The sequence below is a fragment of the Macrotis lagotis genome, chromosome 6, assembly GCF_037893015.1.
Source record: "Macrotis lagotis isolate mMagLag1 chromosome 6, bilby.v1.9.chrom.fasta, whole genome shotgun sequence".
NCBI lineage: Eukaryota > Metazoa > Chordata > Mammalia > Peramelemorphia > Peramelidae > Macrotis > Macrotis lagotis.
In genome coordinates, this window is record NC_133663.1 from 11461372 (window position 1) to 11485515 (window position 24144).

The following is a 24144-nucleotide window of genomic DNA, read 5'->3' on the forward strand; positions in this document are numbered from 1 at the left end:
GGCAGCAGGTTCATTAACATGGTAGTTGACAATGGATTCTTTGGACATCATGGGAAGTGACCCATCAGGATAGGTAGAAGCCATTCAGCAAAGTCTAGTAAAATCCATTGCAGAGCTTAGCAAAGGAAAACCAATGGTGAGAGGCAGCAGGAAAGTAGAAGCTGTGGTTGGTCCTGAAGAACATGGCTCTTGGGGACCTTGGTTTTAGGATATAGTCATCTTTTTGGTTCTGAGGGTGTGATTTCATTGGCATGGGAAATCCTCTGTCAATGCATATGGATAACTTCTGAGACTTACCCTATAGATAAGTCTTAAGAGAGATATTTGGAGTACTCTGAGAAGAAGTGACTTGCCCATGGTCACACAGCTAGCATGTGTCAAAGGCAGGGCTCCAACCCAACTCCAAAGCCATGCCTTTAACTGCAATGCCAGTCATCCTCTCTGCCAGTAATGAACTTGAGAGGATGCATCTCATTCAACTTCCAAGTTCTTGATTGAGAATATTTGCATTTGATTCCAAAAAGTTTGATGAACCCTAGGTGATTCAGGATCTGAAAATGGCAATAAACATGTCATCTTTTCCTATATTCCGAATAATTGAAATGCTAGTAGTTGTGAGCCTGTGTTACCAGACACATGACTATAGAAGGGACCCTCTGTGAGAAGGGGAATAGAATCATTGAACAAAAAATGCCAAGGACAAAAACTGTGGATTGTTCTATACACACACACACATGTGTATGTCTATAGATCAATATAGAACTAGTTTAGATCTCAGGGGTCATGTTCCTGAATGGTGGAAAGAATGCCAGTCTAGGAGATGTGGATTCAACTCTGCTACAAACTGATACAAAGGTTCTTTGACCTTAGGCAAGTCATTGGATGGCCCTCCCAGGCCTCAGTTTCTTCATCTGTCAAAAGGGGATAGTCATATTTTCCATACTCATTAGGGCTTTGTAGACTCTTGTATTCTAGAAGCATCAGGTATCACTAGAAATAGCAAGTGAGCTGCCATCTAGACTGAGAGGTGTCTGTTCATGAGTGAGATGAAAAAATGGATGTCATTAGCTCCTTGGATAATACATGCACTTTAAGGAATAAAGAGCCAAGTCAGTGTTGAATTTTGAGTCAAAGAACCCAGGTTCAAATCCTCACTTTGCCACTCACTCCCTGTGTGACCTGGACCAGTCATTTCCTTTCTTGGGGTCTCTGTAAAACTGCAGAGTTGGACTAGACTAAAGCTCAGTCCTTTTCAGTTCTAGCCCTAGGTCAGATGTACCACAAGGGAAAGCCATTTCAAAGGGAACATGACAACACTGGAGCATTTTTATTATGCATGAAATAGAAGGAACTTTATTATGTCTGAGGTCCCCTATGAGACCTAGTCAGTATGGAATAGAATGCTTTCTTCAAGAATTCTACAACAGTCATTGGAAGTTGAACTTGGTCTTCCTCTGGTCCAGATCATGGAAAAAAGGTTTCTAAAGACCCATCAGGCAAGACAGTTCTTCACCTAGTCACTAGACTGGATTGGGAAATCCCAACTGACTTGACTTGAGGTCAGCCTGGGAGCTATCTCTGGGAGCAGAGAAGGTCAATAAAATGTGATTTCACTGCAACCATTCAATGAATCCTGAATAAATAATCAACTTTCAAGTAACCCTTTGAAAGAGCAGTCACAGTCACATAGCTCATCAATTTGTGGAAGATGGTGGTCTTGATACCCTTGACTCCATTTCATTCTCTCCTTAAGAAAGCTCTTGAAATGGACAAAAATGAATCTGGACTTTCCAGTTTTGCTTCAAAGGAAGATTCTTCCTGAGGATATATATATATATATATATATATATATATATATATATATATATATATATACATATATATATACATATATATACATATATATACATATATACATGTATATATATGTATATATATGTATATATATGTATATATATGTATATATATACATATATATACACATATATATGTAAATGTATATATATATATATATATATAATCTCTAGGAGTTTTAAAAAAACAGTAAAAGTTGGAGAAATTTCAGTTTATGGTTTTCTGGGAGTCTGTAGGGAAGTCAATCTGGTTAATCAAGTATCCAGAGACTAGATTCCAGCTCTGTCTTTCTTAATATCTAGACAACTTCAAGGGTTCCCTTCTTCAGCAGAGGAAATTTTCAGAATGAGGGAATTGGGAGGGAAAAGAGAAGGTCCTGGGAACAGGCAAGAAATGGAATGTAGGCTCCTGCAGTCTCCGACGGAAAGAGCTGGGTTCTTCCAATTTTTCTTTTTTCCTCTTGGGAAATCTGAGATTTTACAAAATTTGCAAAATGAATAAGAGCAACCAAAGAAGGAGAACCTTCCTCTCCAAGCCCTAACTGTGGGATGGTCTCTGGAGGGCCTTTATTTTGAATCTCCTGAATCTTTTTGGTTGGATTCAGGATGGGCATCTCTGGGCAGCAGCTGAGCAGGCCACATTCCCTGTGAACTGTGCTCTGACTGGTTGACAATTGGGTCCTTTGTCTTTTGATTTTTTTCATATATATCCTTTTTGAGTTTCTTTCTTTTTTTTTTAGCTGCTGGCTCTCTCTACAAAGCTTTAGCAAAATTGGGGGGAGGGGTTATTTCACTTTTCTCTTCTTTTTAAAGGGCTTTTCTTTGGTCTGAGCATGCCATCTTTGCACCTCACCAATCTTGTGGTTAGTGTCTGCTCTCTCTTCCTCATCCCTTAGTGCCACACGCCCTCACCCTCCTTTCTCTCTCTTTTCCTGCTCCCCTCTCTCCCCTCACTTTTCATCCTTCCTGAATTTTCAGTCACTTCAAGATATACTGATCTCTTCTGTTTGGATAAAACCATTTTGGGAAAAATCAGGCAGGGTCCATGTCAGGGATTCAGAGTGGCTTCCCATGCTTCCCGTACTCTCTATCTGCTCATCGTCACTGTCAGGAAGGTGGCAGCAGATTGAGATTGTCATGATGACCTGATGCCAGGCTTAGAGGTACCCCTCTGTTCCTTCTCCCCATGGCTAACATTCTTTCCTGTTCATCTAGAGTCATTTTCTACACCAAGCAAAATGATTGAGAGAAGTAAGGGTTAAGGATTAGGAGTATTTTCTATAAAAATCAATCTCTTCTTTCATTCCTATTTCATCCTTCAAAAGGCAATGAAGCTTAGCAGGTTAGCCCAGAGAGAGCCAGAGATTACTTTGGCCATCCCTACCAAGCATTAGACCTCAGGGGAGAAATTTGGAGCAGTAGATGAATAACTCCCATCTTGCAGAGGTGTTGAGAACCAGACTCCAAATCTTGCCAGCACTTTTTGGGAAAAAAAGGGAAGGGTAGAGATTGATTAGAAGTCTTTAGAAATGACTGTTTTGTGATAATACAGAGATTTATTGTGTAGGGAAATGTAAGAAAAGGAAGGGAGGAAGGGAAGGGGGGGAGAGAAGAGAAGGGATGAAGGGGAGTAGAACTCTTCTTCAAAGATTATTGAAGACAGATAAGGCAGCCTGAGATTTGAGCAGGATTGGACTGGCTTAAGGACTGAGACAGGTACTGCATGCTCTGAGCAGTGAAAAGTTTGTCAGTAGAGGGAAGAAAAGTCTAGTGGATAAGAGTGTTGGACTTTGAATCAGGAAGATGCAAATTAAAATCCTGCTTCAGACACTAATTGTGTAACCCTGGGTAACTTCTCTCCCAGTCTTGACGTCCTTATCTGTACAATGTGGATAAGAAGACCATAAACCTCAAAGGACCGTTTTGAGGAAAAAGTGGTGCAGTGTATGTAAAGCGCTTTGCAAACTTTCAAGTGCTATAGAAATGTCAGTTTTGGTACCTGAAGTTAAGGGTGGCCTTCCAAAGTCTAAGGAGAAAATGTCTCTGCTTCTCTAGAGACCACGAGAGTTTATAGAGAGAAAGAGGTTGGTCTGGGGATAGTTATAAGATGAGTTTTTTTCATGTATTGAAGTTGGATTAGACTAATTTCATTTGGGTCTTTAGCTCTAAACATCTTTGTCTCTAAGTCTACACGGTATTGTATTTTTGTAGATCAGACTTCCTGAAAAACACGGTTTTTTGTTTGCCGATATGGATGGAAAGCATTCTCCCCAACTGGCCCTCATCTAGCTGACTGTTGGTCCTTGCCTATGGGAAAGCTGAGAAGCTTCTCCAGTTTGGGAAACCGCTACCTTAGCCTAGTGCAGGTCCCTTCTTGGATCAGCTCCACTCATTTTCCATTGATCCCTTGCAGGAAAATGTTTTCAGAGAGGAGTGAGAGGAAACTATATCACCAGCAGGATAAAATATTCAGTGTCTGACATCATCAAAAAGATGTTTCAGAAAGTATTTGTAGAGCATGGGCCCAGAGAGGGACTTCCATTGCATAATCCCAACTGTTCCTTCCGGACCCTCACAGGTGGGGCAAGGACAGACAGAGAGATCCCTGCAGAATCAGGCTCTGCATACAGAAGGTGTGCTGTATCTCTGTCTTTCAACCTTGGAAACTTGATTCCCAAAGTAGGGGTTCATAAGGAATGTACTTGGAATGTAATCCAAAGACCCCATCTTTCCTTTACCCTCAAGAATCAATATTATTACTAGTTTAAATACTATCCGGGTGATGTGATACAATGAAAATGGGTGACTGGGGGAGGGCATAAAGAATAATGCCCTTCTCTGGATGCCCTTAAGTTGAAGGCAGTCTATTGAGGAATTAGGTAGGCTGAACTGTCCATCTTCTCCCAAGTCAGAGGTCCCATTGAGCATGATGATACGACTCAAACCCTGCCCTTCACCTGTCTTCAAAGCTTTGAGTTGTGTCATTTTCCCTTCCCAAACAATTCCCCTCTCCCTTCATGGGAGCACATTCTTCTTGTCAAATCCCACATATAATAAGAAGACAAAGCCCAAACACCCAAGACTGGCATGCTCTGGGATCTGCTAATTCTAACAATCATGATTTTGTTTCTAGGAAATTTTGAGCTCAAGTTTTTCACAGGCTTTTCTGTTTCTAATACCAGGCTTTCCCATATCTTCTCCATCTTTTCCTTCTAAATTAATCCTAAGCTTCTAGGTATGACCAATGCTTTCCAACATGGCAGCTCTCTAAGAGAGGTCACCCAAAGAAAGATGAATGGCTCCATGCATTTACTGCCCTTCTATGAATCAATGACTCTTTCCAAATCTATGAAGCAACTGTGTAGTTTGAGTTCAGATGCAAACTTGACAAAGGATAGCTCCAAGGTCAGACTTGTGACTGGTAGGTGGAATTATAGCAGGGGAAAGTCAACTCAATATGAGAAAGAGCTCCCTATGAACCAGAACTATCCAGAAAGGGCACTGGAAGCTTTATGAAGGGGTACGCTTCCTGTCACTGAAGGTATTTAACCATAAGTCAAATGACAATCTATGAGGTATGCTACAGATGGGATTCCTGCTTTTGGTATATAGTTGTACTCTCCCTAATCTGAGATTTTGATTGGTGTGACTAACTCAGTCCACTCTTTCCATGGAACAAGGACCACCTGGCTCTTTTGTGGCCTCTTTTTTTTCTCTTTTATTGGTCCTTTGATAGTAACATAGTTCCATTATATTGCTCCATTATTGATCATTATGCCATTTGCAGGGGATTTGTAATCTTAATAATTCCAGGAAATCATGACAAAATCTCTACTTGACTTTGAAATGTATCTGATGTGATTTTGAAAATCAAAGTTCCTTCCCTAATTTTGTTTGACCTGGCTTAAAATTATAGTCTTTTGGTCAGTAAGCTCACACATTCTTTAAGAGGAGAGCTAGTTGGGGCATTTGAGGAATGGGGGTGGGGTAGAGGCTCCTGCCTAATTATTAACCAGTTACCAAAGGTAAACAATCAAGTGCTCTTCCATTGGTATATGAAGGACTGGTTGTTTTTGTAAGGTTTGTGGCACTGGGCCTTATCATAGAGATAGAAGATCTCAGCATCCCACCCAAAGGTCAGAAAGAATCACCTTTCCAACATGTGCAACAAATGAGAGGGAGACTGAGATGTCAGATGAGAGGACTAGTTCAACTCTCTCATTGACAAATGGGAAAATGGGGGCCCAGAAAGGAGATGGAATTGACGTAAGATCACATAGGTACTGGACAGCAGACCTGGGGTTTGAACTCAGGTCTCCTGGCTCCATTGGTATGCCATTGGGAAACTGGGTCATGCCAACTACTCTTCCCCATCCTCTGAGATGTGATATGCTGTTTCACATTTAGGATAAACCTGTCATATAAAGTACTATCCAGTCCATTCATTCAGCAAATAGATATTAAAGGTTCATTTTAGTATGCAGAGCACTCTGCCAGGGTCCTAATGAGGAGGGGAAATCAGTAGGTCCATATGGAAAGAATTTATTCATTCAACCACCACTTACCAAGTGCCTACTTTTTGTAAATCATTGTGCTGGATACTGAGATTTGAAAAAACAATTAAGCATCAGTTTTGCCTTTGTGAAGGTGGAGAGGCAGAATACAGATGTCGTGATTCTTCATCCATCCTTCTTCCTAACCTCTTGGAACTCTCCATAGCCTTCAGTCTGAAATAGGTATTCCTGCTTTTTCAGCAGATTTTTCTGATGTGGATATTATCTTACTCATTTCTGAGCTTGAAAATTGCAGACTCCTTCCCTTCTATGTCATACACCAGTCTCAGTGTAAGAGTGGAGATGCATGATTTACACTAACTCAGGAAGCAGAAGGCAGGGCTAGCTGTCAGTTTGTGACTTGGGCACCTCCTTCCTTCCCCAAGTCTAGACTCTACCTCACATTATCTTCTCTTCCCTGGCACCCAGTTAAAAAGCTGCTGGCCATTTGAAACAGGAAGCAAAGGCTTTGGAGGGTTCAGGGAAAATCCTTGGTAACAGAGATGTAGGAAACCCATATTTGTGGCTCAGTGAACTGCTCATCACCAAAGTATCTGGTGGTCTCAGGAAATATCCAGTTCACTTTGCTTTCTGGAACCAGAGATTAATGCAGACCAATGCTAAGAGAATTTCTCTTGTGGATCACAACCCTCCCAACCCGGAGGAGAAGAAATAAACTTGTGTTAAGTGAGGCTGCTTTCATTTTCCCCCTTGTGTCACTAGCATCTGAACCTAATATCAAAACAGAGCTTACTCTACTTTTACTAAATGCTGGTGGAAGGAATGACCTGATCCATAAATGATCATTTAAGTGCCTATTGTGTGTATAAATGCGAAGTGATTGGGGGTGAGGACCCAACAGTTGAGGGAATCAGAAAAGACTTTTGGAGATGGTGAGTCTTGGAGAGAGCAAGATGAGGCTGAAGGGAGAAGAGATTGCATTCCAGGCATGGAAATGGCCTTTGTAAAGCGAGGACATGGGAGATGGCTAGCTGTGTGAGGAACAGTACGTAGGCCAGTTTGGTTAGATTGTTCAGTACAGGGAGGGGAGGGGTCTGTAGTGAGGCCAGACTGAATGAATATGGGTGGCCTTAGATATGTGAGATTCCCAAGTCCTTTAAATGATTTCTTGGAGAAGATACTCCTATGGCCTGTCATGGTTCAAACATCTGTTGACGTGTTGTTTGTTGTAAGATGATGATGGCCCCATTTGGCTAGGATGACACGCTGAGGTTTTCACTTTTCCTGGACTCACAGTTCAGAGACTAAGAAAGAGGAAATGTGGTCATTGACCTTGTGTCGTGAATGTGGGATAGGGAGAATAAACAAGGAGGAACTATAAGGCTTCTGGAAAGTCACCTCATCCAATCCTCTTCCCATTTTACAGAAGATAAAACCAAGACTCAAAAAAGGGAAATTATATAGCGAGGTTCACAGAGGAAGAAAGAGCCCCTCTGGGGTTAGAACCCAGAGTTTCAGTTCTTTCTTTCCTGTATCACAGGGCTTTCCGGGAGTCATAGCCAAGACTGTTGTCACTAGAAAAAAGACCTTTGAGATATCCTCCCTCTCTGGTCCTCATTTCCTTCTCATCCTTAAAGGAGGGGCTGGATAGATGAGATGGCCTCCAAGGTCCCTTCCATCCAGCTCTGCCATCATCCTGTGAGCCTTCTCTGGACCTCACTTCCCTCATTTGTAAAATAAAGGGAATGGACTTATGGTCTCTAGGGTCCCTCCCCTTCCCTCAGCCCTCACTGATTAGGGTATGTCTTTGATGAGGTTTTCCTTTCTCACTTTGACAGGATCTCCTACTTCTGTTCTCTGACCATTCAAGTCATTGTATCTTTAGAGAGAAAAACTCTTTTTCCAAGGAAAATCTCCAAGAGAGGGTCAGGCTACATGACTGAGGAGAGGAGGCGGGGAGATGCTTATCTTCTATAACTGAATTTCTGCAGCCCATGTGCAGCCCTCTGTGACAATCCAGGACCCTGTCTCCATGTGGGAAGTGACATCTAGGGGACAACAGCTCTGTGTCTGCCATTGATCAATAACCACATTGTCATGGTGAACAATCTGCTGTTCTCAGCCCCTTTGGCCTGCGGAGAAAGGCAGCCCTGTCCTTGGGGTGGGGAAGGAAGGGTCGTAGGAGAACAGCTGTGGAAGGACACAGAGGGGCACTCATCCTCCCCCTCCATGCAGCAGCACCACGCAGCAGCTTGAGCCCAGTTTGCATTCCTGGGTCCTAGAGGTCAGAACAGAGGGTGGTCCAAGGTGTAGTTCATTGACCTTGGATTTAGAACTGGAATGCCTTGGGAGGGAAAGCCTCCTCTCTTAAGAACTGACCACCAGCGGGGCAGCTAGGTGGCATAGTGGATAAAGCACCGGCCCTGGAGTCAGGAGGACCTGGGTTCAAATCCGGCCTCAGACACTTAATAATGACCTAGCCGTGTGGCCTTGGGCAAGCCACTTAACCCTGTTTGCCTTACAAAAAAAAGCTAAAAAAAAAAACCAAACTGACCACCAGACAGTCCGTCTGCACATCTTCTCTTCTCCCTCCAAGTGTTTTCCTGACTAGAGGGGAGAAGGTCAGGGACTCTAAGTTGATCCTTGTCGTTTATCCCCTATGGATCCAGTAAATTATGAAGCAAAAGGGGAAAAGCCAAGATGGAGGAGAAGCCCTTGTCCCTCCAGACAAGGAAGCTTGCTCCACTTCCCATGGAGTCTTGTGCTCAGAGAAATACTTCTATTCTCTGGTGAGAACACAGTCATACAGTTCATGGTTACTGTAGGAGAGAGGGCTGGTCCTCAGAGGCAGGAGAACCTGGGTTTGAGTCCTCTCCTCACAGGGACTCTGTGGTCCTCCACAGTCCACTAAGCTTTTCAGGGTCCCAGGCAGTTCCTTAAGCCTGATGTCAGAGAGCAGCAGGTCTATGTGGATAGAGGGAGCTTTATCAACTGGAAAGGAGCTCCCTATCTCAAGAAAAGGACAGACTTTGTTAAAAACAAAAGATGGGAACAGTAAATGGCCATCCAAGCTCCGGATGAATGCATTTGCCTGAAAAACTATGCCCTTTGTGCATTGCCCTTGGAAGACCACAGCTGGCACATTTATTTCTGGGCACCCCAATTTGAAAAGGATGATGCTAAATCAGTACCATGCAGAAGGCAACCAGTACCACGAAAGGCATTTAAGGATAGACATTTTTAGCCAAGTGCCCAGAAGACTGATGCGGGGACTGGTGCAGGAATCTAAAGGGCTGATCATGTGAAGGATGAAGCTTGTATTCTTTGACCTCAGAGAATCAAACCAGGAGAAACAAGGGTAGAAGATGCAGGGAGGTCACAGTTTAGCTGGGCAACAGAGAATTATGTTGCCCCAGGAGGAATGAACTTCCTGTCATTAGGGTTGCTTGACCAAGGACTATAGAGAAGCATCCAGATATGGCCAAGAGAGCTCTGAGATCTATACATGTAATCTGGACAAAGGAAGCAATTATCTTAATAGGTGGAAGCATTCATTTCTGTCCGTTCCTGTGTTTGCAGTAGTATGTTAGGGACAGTGTGGCATCGTGGAAGGAATGCCAAATGTCAGATAAAACCCATGTTAAATTCTTCCCTCTTATAATTGCTAGTCATGTGATACTGGACCAGTCATTTCATCTCTATGTATGTGGACCCTTGAAGCAACACCCAAGGATGTACCAAGTCAAAGCCCAGTGTAAGATCTGCTGGGAGGTGTGAGGTTGGGGAGAGAGAAGGGATTTGTCCACAGGGACTGCTTCCATTCTGGTTTTTCCATATATCTCATGATAGAGATGAAGCCCTCTGAAAGATGATTGTGGTGCTCCTCTCTCCCCTTTTCCCCCAATGAAAGTCTACACTAAGGAAAGGTTCTATTGTCAGTCATTTGTACTTTAATATGAATTGAAGTCATAGGTAATCTCTCTGGGGCCTTTTGCCTGCAAGTAACTGAAGGACCTCCACGTTGAAGAGGGATCAGGCCTCTATCTGAGAGCTGGGTTTCTCTTAAGTCTAGTAGGTTTCCTTTGCTCTGAACTTCTAGCAGGCAAACCCTAGCCAGAGAGGAGACTCTTTGTCTAGTAGGGGTTGGACTGATTCCTTCTCAATCTGACAATGAAACCTCTGAAAGAATGTGGCTTTGGAGTTGGAGGATGCAATTCAAATCCCACCACATAGCCAACCTGTGTGATCCTCTTTGGGACTCTGTGTCCTCATCTTTAAAATGAAGACTAAATCTTCTTGATGACCCTTCCAGCTCTCCATTTAAAAGCTGGTGTTAAGTCACTTAACCTCAGAGCCTCAGTTTCCCTTTCTGGAAAAATGAGGCAGTTGTTCTTGATGGCCCTTGTTGTCCCTCCAGCTTAAGAGCTATGGCATTTGTCTATCTGGGTATCCCATTTTTTCCCCATCTGCTCATCCTTCCAGAGTTGTAGGTCCATCCATCTCATTAGCCTTTCTCCCCACATGCATCTGCATTAAGAAGCTGCTATCCAGCACTGACATATAGAGGTATATTTGCTTTTGTCTAAGCTCTGATCCCAGAGTTGGGGGGATGAGGCACTGGTAGGGGGGCTGGAAGGGTAGAATGTGCAGCCCCCTGGGTCGAGCAGGGCAACCATCTATCTGCATTACACTATGTGATATGTCCTATCTGCAAAAATGAAGCACCCCGTCTGCCAGTGAGTGGGAAGGCATCCATGTGCTCGTTAGACTGTTTTCCCAGAGTGGGCTTGGGTTTGCACTGATTGATTCATGCTCAGTGTTTATTAAAGGCCTGTTAAGTCACAAGCCCAGTCTAGCCACTGATAAAAGGAAGATAAATGTGAGGTGAGAGCCTGCCTTTGAGGAGCTTTTAATCTACTTGGGGAGGGAAGAGCAGAACGAGCAGCTCCAGACAGATAAATAAAGGCAAGATTTATATCAAGCACAATGTTAGTGCTGGCAGGAGTGGAGGGCGACCCTAAATGCAAGGTTGTGGGGAGGAAGGGGCAAGAGAGTTGAGCTTTGAGGTTCCAGGATAGGGAATAGGGGTGCCAAGGTATGTCCAGGAGAGAGGATGGCATGGAAATGGAAACTGCAAGTGAGCCAGATGGCCTAGATTTATGATTGCTCAGTTGGTGATTCAGTTCTCTCTCTCTCTCTCTCTCTCTCTCTCTCTCTCTCTCTCTCTCTCTCCCCCTCCCTCCCTCCCTCCCTCCCTTCTCTTCTCCCCTTTCCACTCCTCCCTCTTTCCTACTCTCCTTTCTTCTCTCTGTTCTCTCTGTCTCTCCTTTCTGATGCTCTTAGCTGACCTGGTCTCCATGGTCAGCTCTTGTGAACCATCTGGGGGAAGGGAAGGATGGAGTCAGTGTGTTAGTGGAACAAAGGTGAAGATCAGAGGGTCTTAGACTTAAATACCCAGGCATCCTGTGCCTTCATTTCACAGATGAGTAAACTGAGGCAGGTAGAGATGAAATTTGCCCAGGTTCAAAGAGTTAGTCAGTATCTAAGCCAGAATTTGAACTCAGGACTTTTGGCTCTAGGACTAGTCTGGGACCCTAACCTCATCAAAATCCATGTTCGCACCAAAGTAGACCCTGAGAGAAGTTGAAATTGAATGAGTTCTTTTCTTCCTTCTTCCTTTCAAGAACAGGAGATTACTTTCTTCCTTAGGCATCTGGTATTCAGTTGAGATACTTAGATATTTAGTCCCAAGCCTCGGGTCAGGGGGCAACAGAATGCCAGAAAGGCTATCAGCCACAGCTGCTGCCAGCAGGCACAGGCTTAGGGCTCCATGCAGAAGGGTGCCTAGGACCTCCCACCCCCTCCCCACCAGCCACAAGGTCCAGGTCACCTATTGCAGCAGGCTGAAAGGTCCACCTGGACATCCCTTTTTTCTCAGATTATGGACAGGTCTCTGGGCTCCTTCCTTCAGGGATGGGCGACTCTGGGCTGTGCCCTCACTGCTTCCTGCCCTGCCCACTCTCCTGCGTCTCCTCCTCTGCAGCCTGTCCCAGACCTTCTCCCCTCATCTGTCCCTCCCCCTTGGATTTCATCTACAACAGCCGGTCTCACTACCTTTTACTGACTAGGTCTCCATCTCTATGGCCAGAATTCCTTTTTCTAGCTTCCAGATGACAATTCCCTCCCCTCCCTCTGCCCAGGGGAGATGAAAGACTAAAAGGTACTACCTGGGGGGAGGGAAGGGGTCACCAAGTCACTGTCAAGTTCAAGTTCACACCACTGACCCGACTTCCTGAAACCTGACTATGGCCTGACCTTCTCACCTTAAGCACGCACGGCTCAGCCCTCCCTCACTTGCCCTCTGCCTCCTCATGCCCATCCTCATCCTCATCTTCATCCTCCTCCTTCTTCACCTCCTCCGGCTGGCCTTGGCTGTCTTGCTTCCATTTTGCTTTGCAGCGCTGTTGTGGTGTGAGCGGTGAGCTGTGATGATGCCAACTGCCCATCAGCCTGCCATGTGCCTGGCAACTCTCAGGGGAGCAGCGGGGGCACAGTGACCACTCTCCTCTGCCTCTCCTTCAGGGCCTTCGTGTACCTCAGCAACCTGCTCTACCCAGTGCCCTTGGTCCATCGCGTGGCCATCGTCAGCGAGAAGGGAGAAGTGAAGGGCTTCCTACGTGTGGCTGTGCAGGCCATCTCAGGTAGGTGCCCCCCAAGGAGTCTGCTGACCTGAATTGGAACTGGGTGCCCCTCCTCCCAGGCATACAGGAACAGCTCTGGTCTTGAGAGGCTTCTTGGGGACAAGAGGCATTTCCCATATAGGCAAGAGGATTTGCTGGGGCAGTCATTGGATTTGGAGGAGTCAGATGGCCTGGCACTGACTTCCTGGATCCAAGAGGACCCTTGGTAGGGCAATGAAGCAGACCGTTAGATTAGACTGTGAAATGTAATGTTACTGCATCTCTGGAAAACATTTGTCCTGATGTGTCTCCTGCTTCATTTCTTCTCATTCATTGATTCATCCTTCAATTCATTCTTTCATTCATTTTTCACTCACTAATTCATCCATCCATTCAATCATTTCTCATTTGTTGTTTTACCACCTATTCACTAATTTTTTATTCAATGCATTCACTCATTCTTTTTCCTTCATTGATTCCTTCATTTTTCATTCATTGATTCACTCATTCACTAATTTTTATTCAATTCATTCACTCGACCATTTTTTCTTTCATTGGTTCATCCATCATTCATTCATTCATTTAACATGCTAGGTACATGGTGGCAGAGGCTCTCATTTCTGAGTCTGACACTTGCTGCCCATCTGACTTCAGACAAGCCTCTTCCTCTCTCTGGGCCTCAGTTTCTCAATTAGATGGTCTCTAAATCTCTTCCAGTTCTAAAACTGATGATTTGTCCTCTCCGAGATGGTAGCAGCCTCCTTCTGGTATACTGGTTTTCTTTAGCCCTGTAGGGGTTATTGGATATACAAGGGGACATAGGACCACCTGGGCTTTATCAGTCAACAGAAATTTATTAAATACCTATTGTGTTCCTAAGTTCTGTGAATCCAAAGACCAAAATCAGTTAATAAATCATTGAGGACTTATTAAGCACCAACAATATACAAGACCCTGTGATAGATGGTACCCAAAGGAGAAAACAAATCCTTTTAGCAAGGAACTTATACTCTTTTTTGTCCTTCATTCTTTTTTTTTCTTTATTAAAGATTGTATTTATTTTGAGTTTTACAATTTTTCCCCCTAATCTTACTTCCCTCCCCCCACCCCCCACAGAAGGCAATTTAATGGGAGAGAGATGTGCAGCACAAATATAGATATATCAAAATAGCTAACGCTTGGAGATTTACAAAGTTCATTTCTGTGTTTCATTTGATCTTCTCAAATACCCCAGGAGGGGGAATGCTACCACTTTTGCCCCTTTTTCAGATAAGAGAACGGAGGCAAAGAGAAGTGAAGTGACTTGCTCAGAGTCATATAGCCAGTAAGTGTCTGATGTCACATTTGAACTCACACCTTCCTGACTCCAGATCCAGGATTTGATGCCCTGTGCCATCCCCCAGATGCCCTTAATAGATATTTCAAAGTGATTAAATGCAAGCTAGTTTGAGAAGGAGGACTCTAGCAGATCAGGAAGACTTCCTCCATTAGATAATGCTGAAAAGAAGCCTTAGACAAGTTTGGATGAGTGAAAAAATGCAAAGTGTGTGTGTGATTAGGGGAGGGTGGCATTCTTCAGGGGCTGCTGATTATCACTGGCACTTCCAGGACCCATTTCCAAAGTCCTTTCCCTACTACACCTCAAGACCCTAGAAGCTCGACTCTTTCTTCATTTCAAACCTGATTAGAAAGAAGGACAGATATCCTCAGCATCTCAGAAGGGTGAGCTAAAATTTGGCCAGTAAATATCTTAGTTATAATAAGAGTAAAGCAGTCTGGAAGGGGGAAAAAAAGTCCCCTTCAACACCCCGCCAACTGAATGGGCTTCAATTAAAATTTGTTGGACCCTATTATCAAATGATCACTTTGTAATTTCTAATGGCTTTTTGTTAAGCTTATGAGTCAGCAGGTTCCAAAGACTGGAATACAAGGTTTGGCACCAGAGACATCCTCTACATATTAATAGATGAATTATATAATATTAACTCCCATAATTAGCTCATAAATAAAGATAAAGCCTCTAACATGGTCTAGATGATTAAGGAGGGATCCAGCTGTCTGGGAAAAACACACCCTGATAAGAGAACAGAGAGAGAGAGAGAGAGAGAGAGAGAGAGAGAGAGAGAGAGAGAGAGCGCAAAAATAGGACTTGGCATCATTCTCAGGCATAGGCAAAACTCTAGCCTGCTTGCTCTCAGATGAGACCTCCCTGCAAAATAGGATGTTTGAGATTTTTTAAAAGGGATCTTAAGTGACCCTGTCCCTGGACAATAGCTAAATTATCAGCCAATTCCAAGGCGGGGCAATAATCTGAGAAAACGCCAAGCATGGGCATGGGATACACTTAGTATGAACGAATGACCTAGGGAAGGGAAGGCAGAATCACATGGCAACTCTACATCACCACTGTTGTGATCTGTCTTCCTTATGGAAGTCTCCAATGTCCCTGGTGCTCCCAAAGACTTTGGCTACAAATAAACGAAAGCCTAGAATGCAGATCAAGTAAGACCCCAAGGAAAAGGGATAGCAGGTGTCTTTAGAACAGGAAAAGTGGCTCAAGGTGCTCATAGGAATAATGACTCATAATATGACAAAGAGGACAAGAATGATCTGGGATTTCATCAGGAGCAGGGATTCCTGGTGTGAGACTTCCTCCACCAAAGAAGAGTACAATACATTGATGGATTTAGAAGACAGATCCTCAAGACTCAGATTCACCTGTGTCACCCAGCTGGCACGTCAGTGACTGCATTCGAACCTGGTGCCCTGACTCTTGACCCACCATTCTTCCTACTCCTCCATGCTGACTATAAATCAAGTGAGACAAAAGCCAGAGGGAATTAGTTACTACTATGCTCCTTCCTAAAGGAACATCTATGCTCATTTTTGGTTTCCTCTGAATGCCCCCCCCACCTTGGTTATGGTGTGGAGCAGACTGAGCCAGAACCTCTGACTCCTCTCTGAATGTATGTTCACTAATTTGGCTCCAGGATGATACAAGTTTTGGACACAGAGACTCTTAAAGAGTGTCTACTAAGCAGTAGAGGGGTCGTGGTCCATGTGGGCAGGGAGAGAACACAAAGATGGCATCTGAAATCCTCAAAATATTGAGCTATTATTGAATCTATTTCTTTGTATAAGAAGATGATATCAGGTGCCCACCATCAGCAAGAAATTCCCATTTTCCCATTGGGTTCTTGGTCCCAGAGTTCCCTCTACATTCTGTCTCCAGCTATCTTTGTGACCAATTATAATGATGACTGGAATTCCAACAGATTCATCAAATTTTACAAAATATTGTACTAACATCTCTTTAGAGCTCCACAAAAACCTTGGGAGCCAAACTCTTTAGGTAATGTCCCTTCCACCTAATGATGAGAAGACCCAGGATTAGGAAGAAGAGACTTGTTTCTGGCCATACAACTATTAAGGTTGGAGGCAAGATTTGAAGCAGGTCTCCAGACTCCAAGTACAGGAGCCAATCTGCTATGACATTTTTGCACTTTGTCAGGCAGATGTTGTACTAAGAAATATAGATACAAAGGAAGTCTAGAACAGTTCCTGTCCTCAGGGAGGAAACATACTAATGATAGGGTATGTTTGTGTGTGCAAAATTATATATATATATATACATATATATATATGTATATATATATATATATGTATATAAACAAGATACATTCAGATTAGATGAAAGATAAGTGTATAGGGAAAGGCAGCTGGTCAGACTATTTATTAACTGTAGGTGCTTGTGCAAATCACTAAACCTCTCTGTGCCTTAATTTCCTCATCTGTAAAATGAAGGAGGTGGAACTAAAGTCCCTTCCAACTCTAAATCCATTATCCTATGAACAAAAAATAAACTGGAGATCTACTGCAGGGTGACCTTCATCTTCAATGGGACATATAAATCTCTCTGATCCCAGGTCAGTTTACCATCAGAGCCACAAGGTTATCAAAGCACCATCGGACTTTCAGCTTTTCTCCTTGGGCTCCTAGCCACTGTGCCATGTGATTTTTTTTCCTGCTCCATGTACCCTTTGGTCTTTGTTCCAAGGGACTCCCTACATTCATTAAAGAGTCCCCTATTTACCTTTTGGCTCAGTCTTCCTCAAGGTCAGAGACCCTTTAGGTGATAACCTCAGGAGAACAATTTCTTTAATCCTGAATAATAGTACTTTTTAAAATGCAAATTCACCAGCCAGTGCCAGTTGTGTTTCTCTACCAGAGAGGCCTTACTTACCGGGCTTACTGACCACTTACTTTATTTGTGTTTCACAAGCTTGTTTGAATGTCAGTCTCCCCTGGGGGCTGGCTCAGTCAACACTTACATTTGGAAACATCTCTGATAACACACAAAGTTGTACTTAAAATAACATTTAACCTTTTGGAACAAGATTATAAATAGAAGGATAGCTTATGAAATCCCTCATTGTTTTTCCCTGCTGGAAATTCGCTGGCATTGGGTCATTAGCCTTCCCCTTGACCTGCCCTTGGGGTACCTCTGGGTCAGAATCTGAGAATCTTGGAGCAGGATGACAGCTAGAACTCACTCAGCCCAGTCTCTTAGCCAATACAGGAATTTCCTGGTTAGTTATTCAGACTCCAGTCTGTTTAAAGACTACCAAGAAATGGGGATCTAAATAATAGAAAATCCCTTCTCATATTGAGCCAAATTTGCCTTTTGCCTCCTTAATGAGGGGAGTGGCAGTAAAGTGTGGTGGTGGCCAGTGAGGGTAGAAATGGCATCATTTCTTTCTTCCTCATCTTCCTCATCTGGCAAATGGGAATGATATTTTCAGTGCTTCAGGACAGAACTATTGTAGGCTCAGATGAGATCATGAATGTATAGCCTCTTTTACCATATACTTCGGTGAAAATATCCATTCTCACTCATAAGAAAGGCATTGTCCCCCTCTTTTCAGAGAGGGAAACTGAGAATCAAACAAGGTAAACATTTTGCCCATGGTCACAGGATAGGAACCCAAATGCAGACCTTCTGGATCCAAGTTCAGGGTACTTTGCAGAGCTCCCTACAACAAAGAAATGTTGGGAAAATTGAAAAGAATGTTTGTATTGCCTCCTAGAACCCTTCCTGTTCTGCAATCTTAACTAACTCTAGTGCTGTGATTAAATCCTGCAAAATGGACCACAGAGATTGTCTAAGGACCTGGGTTTTCTATGGGGAAGGGGCAGTAACCACAGGATGAAGAAATAGACTACAGTGCAGAGTGTGAAATTTTTCATCACTTTCATTGCAGACAGAAAGATTCCCAGACTTAGCTAAAAGTAATTTCCTAAGGGTAAAGAGGCTTAGGAAAGGGGCCCTGTAGGAGCCAATGCCTCTTCTCCCATTCTACATGGAAGTTGTATGTACAGATGAGTCTGTCTATTGAGTAGATAAAGCCTCTCTATCCAAGGAAAGATAGGTGAGACCTCCAGGAATCACGGCAGACCAGTTTCAGAAATGTGTCATTCTTTGTCCAAAAACAATCAGCTCTTTAACCACAGTCTCATGGACCCATCAAAAGCATACCTTACGAGCAGCTAGGTGGCACAGTAGAATAGAGCACCAGCCCTGGAGGATCTGAGTTCAAATGCAGTCTCAGACACTTAGTAATTGCCTAGTTGTGTGACCTTAGGCAAGTCACTTAACCCCATTGACTTAAATAAATTAAAAAAAAATTTTTTTAAAGCATACCTTAGCCCACAATGGGACAGTCTATGGCAAACACTCTGGCTTTCCAGTTCTGCCTTCTACCTAGTGGAAGCTTCAGAATGGGACAGAGGCTGCTTCCTTCTCATCCCCACAGTTTGGTTATCCTGTCTCCCATATTGTGATTACAGCTCTGATTGAACTTCATTTTTAACCACTTTTACCTGAGGAAAAAGTTCGGCTTTGGAGAGGGAGTTTGTACATCTATTTTAGGCAGAGGTGGACAGATGATGCTCCTTGGAGAATAGTCTTCAAAAAAGACCCAGATCTTTCTGAGTTTCATTTGTGGCCTCTGAGTTGTTTCTTCTCCCATAACTAACTCCATCCAAACCCTCCTCGGGTTCTGCTAACATGGCCATGACCCCTGTGTCTTTTCTACTTTCAGCGGATGAAGAAGCCCCAGACTATGGCTCTGGCGTCCGGCAATCAGGAACAGCCAAGATCTCCTTTGATGACCAACATTTCGAAAAGGTATTTACTGTGTGAAAGTGAGCCAGACATGAATATCTGAGCACCTTCTTTCTCCAGCTTCATTTCCCATGACTCCTAGAAACACACTCTCTGCTCTCAAGGGCCCCATCTTCCCATTGACCCATGATTGCTGCTTCCCTCTCTCCTCTGAAACCCAGATGATCTCTGGGGGCCAACTCAGCTCCCATCTTCAGAGAGCTGTCATTCTCCCCCTCTACACTCCTTCAATACATAGGGTCTATACCACTCCAACCTTAGGCTCAATGGGTTCTTTCCATACACTCTTATTTTTATGTGTAGTGCTATCTGTTCAGAGAATCATCGACGATTTAATATTGACATATATTACATATATATTTACATAGCTCTTTGAATGACTAAAATCACTATAGGTCAGCATGAACTATTAATAACATTTATACTACAATATTATATGATCATAATAATTAATATACAAATGGTATCAGTTAATGATGTTTATAATATTGTAATATAACAATGTCATAGTTGTATATTATAATAGTATATGATAAGTATCCAAAATTCGTTAAGATTTCTTGTATCCCCCTTCCCCTCCTTGGTTGAGGAGTGAGCCTCAATGACCATAATGTAAGGTTATTGTTAGTAACCAGAGCAATGAAATGAAAGATGAATTTGGAGCTGAAGAATTTGGGAGCCCCTCTGCCTCTCACTTGCCTGCCTGACTTTGGGCAGGTTACCTCCCTCTCTAAGATAAGGACTTGGACCAGATCATCTCCCAAATCCCTCCAGGCTCTAAATCTGTAGGCTTCTACTAAGTCACTTTGGAATCCCAAAAGATATATCAAAATAGAAGGGATTGATTCTGATCTCAGAATAACTTAAAAAATTTAGGTATTTTAAAGAATCCTAACATGATAGTATATAAGGGAGTCTTAGGGATCCTAGATCTAACTCAGAAAGGTGCCTCTGATGCCATCTAGTCCAAATGCCTCATTTTACAGATGAGGAAACTGAGGCACAAGGGGGAGGAGATTACAAGGGGAATAACCCATAGAAATGGGATTGAACCCAATTCTTCTTCCACTGCTCCCCATGGCTCAGGTGATGGAAGGAGAGCTCCAAAGGGGTGAAGGTCAAATGCTGAGGGTCACCATACAGGTGATAGCAGCAGTTCTGGGCAGTCCTAGCTACAAGAGCTCAAAGTCTCTTGCCTGTTCATGGTCATGCATGCCAGACACACACACACACACACACACACACACACACACACACACACACACACACACACTTTCTCTGGGTCCTGCATTGTCCTCTCTCCTGATCTTTGAGGCAGTGACTGAGTTATCATCATTTCTGCAGATGTTCAAAGTTGTCCAGAGAAAGGGGGCTCTGACAAAGGTCCTTAAATCTCTTCCTTAATTAAAAGTGTCTCTCCTTGCTCCAAGTTTCCCTCCATCTCACCCCTGTTAGGTGGTGAGCCACATTTAAACCATAGCATCCCCTCTGCTCTAAGAATCCTCCAATCTAAGCAGGACTTGGCTGGGACATACTGGCCATCCTCCACAAGGGGCTCTCCAAGTCAAGAGAGCAGTCTGCTTCGGCCAGGTCCAGAGGTCCATGACTGGATCACAAGAACATTGCCCCAAAGCGTGACTCAGGGACCAATTTGGGAGCAGTTTCCAGACAAGGGTACCTTCCTCTCCAGCTTTCTGCCTCCTATACTGGTGAGGATTGAAGGAATTGGACATGAAGTGGAAGTGGGTCAGCAGAAGATCACTTAAGGCTTGTTTTTATAAGTGAATGTCTAGGCTGCGAGGGGCAGCCTGAGATGATGGAGTAAGAAAGAAGTGGGCTTGACTCCCACTTCTAATTCAAACACTTATTCACTGAGACTCAATTTCCTCATCTTTAGAATAGGCTGATGATGCCCCTCCGGGTTGTTATGAGATTCACATGAGTCATGAGTGTAAAGCACTCTTTTATAGGGTCCATCAACATAGAGCAGGAGGAAAACAAAGAATCCATCAGGGTCATTCAATTTTCTCATTTTACAGATGAGGAAATTGAGTCTGACAGGCTCAGTTATATCTCAAGGTCACCTAGTTAATAAGTGTCTGAGGTGGGATTTGAACTCAAGTCTTTCTGACTTTAGATCCAGAGTTCTCTCCACCCAGACTGCCCCTCTTTTCTTGCTGTCATGGTCATTATTGCCCTCTTCCAGTTCCAATCTGAGTCCTGTCCAGTGGTGGGGATGTCTCGTTCTGGCACCTCGCAGGAAGAGTTGCGCATCGTCGAGGGACAAGGACAGGTCACTGAAATTGGACCCTCTGCGGATGAAGTTAACAATAACACCTGTGCAGGTAGAGGAAGGGTTCATGGTATTATGGGAAGTTACAAAGTCAGAGATGTGGGTGCTGAGTAGCAATGAGAGAAGCTCCATGATTATCAAGAATATCAATAGTCAATAGTCAAGAGCATTGATTGAGTGAATATTATGTGCTGGGGACACCGATAAAAATAAAAGGTGACTCCCACTACCATAGAGCCCGCATTCTAACAGAGGAAACACCATAACTCCCAGGAATGAGGGGCATAACAGCAAGGGAAGAAAATTATCCAGGGATATCAAAGCACCAAGCAGAGTAGAGCTTGTCATACTTTCTGAGAGCCTCATGTGCCTCCTTCCTCCTCCCTGCAAATACTGGTTTACTCTAATCCTGTAGCCCTAAGAGAGCTTATCTCTAGCCCACAATACCTCCATGATATCTTCCTGCCTCAGTACTCCAGCTGTTGTTAGATCCACTCTGGTGGGAACACCACTGGTCATGATTCCCCTCCCTAGGAACATGGGTCAGCCTCTTCTCCTTTGCCATTACATTAAAAGGAGCAATTATCCCACTTCTAATCTTTATTTTGCCCAGTGAAGGGATTCTAAGAGAAACAAGGCATCTTCCCCTTCTCCAAAGCTCAGCTCCCAAAGGATCACGTTTATTCAGTACCTCTCCTTTGTCAAGAATCATGCTAGACACTGAACTTGCAAAGACAAATATGAATCATTTCCTTCAGAGAACTTACATTCTATTGAGATGGAAGCAAGATGTGCACAGAGGAGCCAACACAAACACATGATGTGATCTTAGGGCACACTAAGAACCGGAGAGAGCAGAAAAGGTTTCCTCTAGGCTGTGGTCCTGGAGATGAGTCCTGAAGACAGATAGGTACTCCAGAGTCAAGGAGAAAGGACAGTCCCTGTGTGAGGGAGCCAGCTTGTGCCACCACGAAGCAGGAGATGGAGGGTCATGTACCAGGGAACAGCGATTAGACCATTTGAGGACATTATGCACCTCCCTTCTCCTCACAGTGACCCCTGAAGACCTGCTACTGGACAGCCCTGAGAAAAGTGTCATGGAAGGCCCCTTGGAATCTGCCCTGGATCATTTGCAGCTGGGCAGTATCTTCACTTTCCGGGTGACAGTGCTCCAAGCATCCAGCATCTCTGCAGAGTACGCTGATATCTTCTGCCAGTTCAAGTGAGTCCACTCTTTCTGGTCCTCCTGTTAATTCTCTCTTTCTCTCTCCTCATTCTTTAACAATCACATGGCACTATAGATGTTTCATTGAGGATGGAATCTAGAAAAGCTGGGTTCAAATTCATTCTCAAACATGTGGGCAATTATAAAATGAAAAAGCTGATGGCCTCTAAGGGTCACTTCCAGCCCTAAATCTATGTTTCTATGATTCTTTCCTTGACTATGTGTGTGTCTCTCTCTTAGTTTCTTTGCTGATGCTACCAATATTTTTCTTTCCATCACTAAACCAAGAATATAGTCTTTCATCTAAGGAAGTCAAGCTAGAATGTTGCGTTTTCATTCCTCACATGCAACCTTTCAACTTCCGTTTGCATGCTTTTGTACTTTTGCTTTTATCTCCACTTCTCAAAAGGCCTGGTGTTCAGGGATTGTAATGAAGAATTAAGAATTTCTCCAATAGCAAGCCCCCTTCCTCCCCAGCAACTTTGTGTATGTTTATATATTCATATTATGTGCATTTGTGTCTGTATTCACTTTTATATTTGTGCTATCTATGGTCATTCTGTCTTTCCCTATTAGAAAGTCAGTTTCTTTTTAAAAAATCATTTCATCCTTTGTACTTTTATCCCCAGCATCTGGAATAAAGTAGGTGCTTAATAAAAATGTGCTGATTGATTCAGAGGAAAAAAAAACCTGAGGTTTTACCACCTGTAGAAAAAATAAAATGACCATTCAGACCTAGATTTTCTAAACTTGTTCAATAAACAATGCCTGTCATTTCCATTTAATTAGACCTATGTTTAATTTAAGTCAATGCACATTAGGATACAGGAATCTTTGTATAAAAGAAAGTCAGAGGAGGAAGAATGGCACACTAAAAGAAAAACAGAACGCTGGAACTAGGTTGAATTGCATTCACATCCTAGCTTATCCTCATTTACTGACTACATGACTGAGCAGGAGTGTTGTGCAGGACCCACATTGTCAGATTGTTATGAAGAAAATGCTTTGTAACTAAATCATTTTCTTTCTTTCTTTTTTTTTTTCAGCTTTATCCATCGTCACGATGAGGCCTTTTCCACAGAACCATTGAAGAATACAGGACGAGGACCACCTCTTGGGTTCTACCACGTCCAGAATGTAGGCCATCACTAGTATTGTAGCAACTAGATTTTATCTGGGCACATGAGGGTGGGGACTTCACAATAACTTCATAACCTTCAGCTGGCTATGCCATACTAAGCTCTCATTATCATAGACACAGGATCAATAAAGAAATGATCATGCCTCCTAATGTCCTCTTTACAAACAGCTAATAATAGCTGATAAAAATAATTGCTGGCATTTATATGGTACTTTCAGATTTGTGTAATACTTTACCGATATGATCTCATTTTA

The 24144-nt window shown here is 43.3% G+C and overlaps 1 protein-coding gene across 7 annotated transcripts in view; it reads left to right on the forward strand.

The window, feature by feature from the left end:
* The window catches only part of KIF1A (kinesin family member 1A), a 210751-nt gene that overhangs the window by 134449 nt on the left and 52158 nt on the right, over positions 1 to 24144 (forward strand). For all 7 annotated transcript variants that reach the window (XM_074190741.1, XM_074190736.1, XM_074190739.1 and 4 more), the window contains 5 exons: positions 12950 to 13068; positions 19149 to 19234; positions 21438 to 21576; positions 22578 to 22746; positions 23796 to 23886. In XM_074190741.1, the coding sequence (XP_074046842.1) occupies positions 12950 to 13068; positions 19149 to 19234; positions 21438 to 21576; positions 22578 to 22746; positions 23796 to 23886 (604 nt within the window). The remainder of the gene's footprint in view (positions 1 to 12949; positions 13069 to 19148; positions 19235 to 21437; positions 21577 to 22577; positions 22747 to 23795; positions 23887 to 24144) is intronic.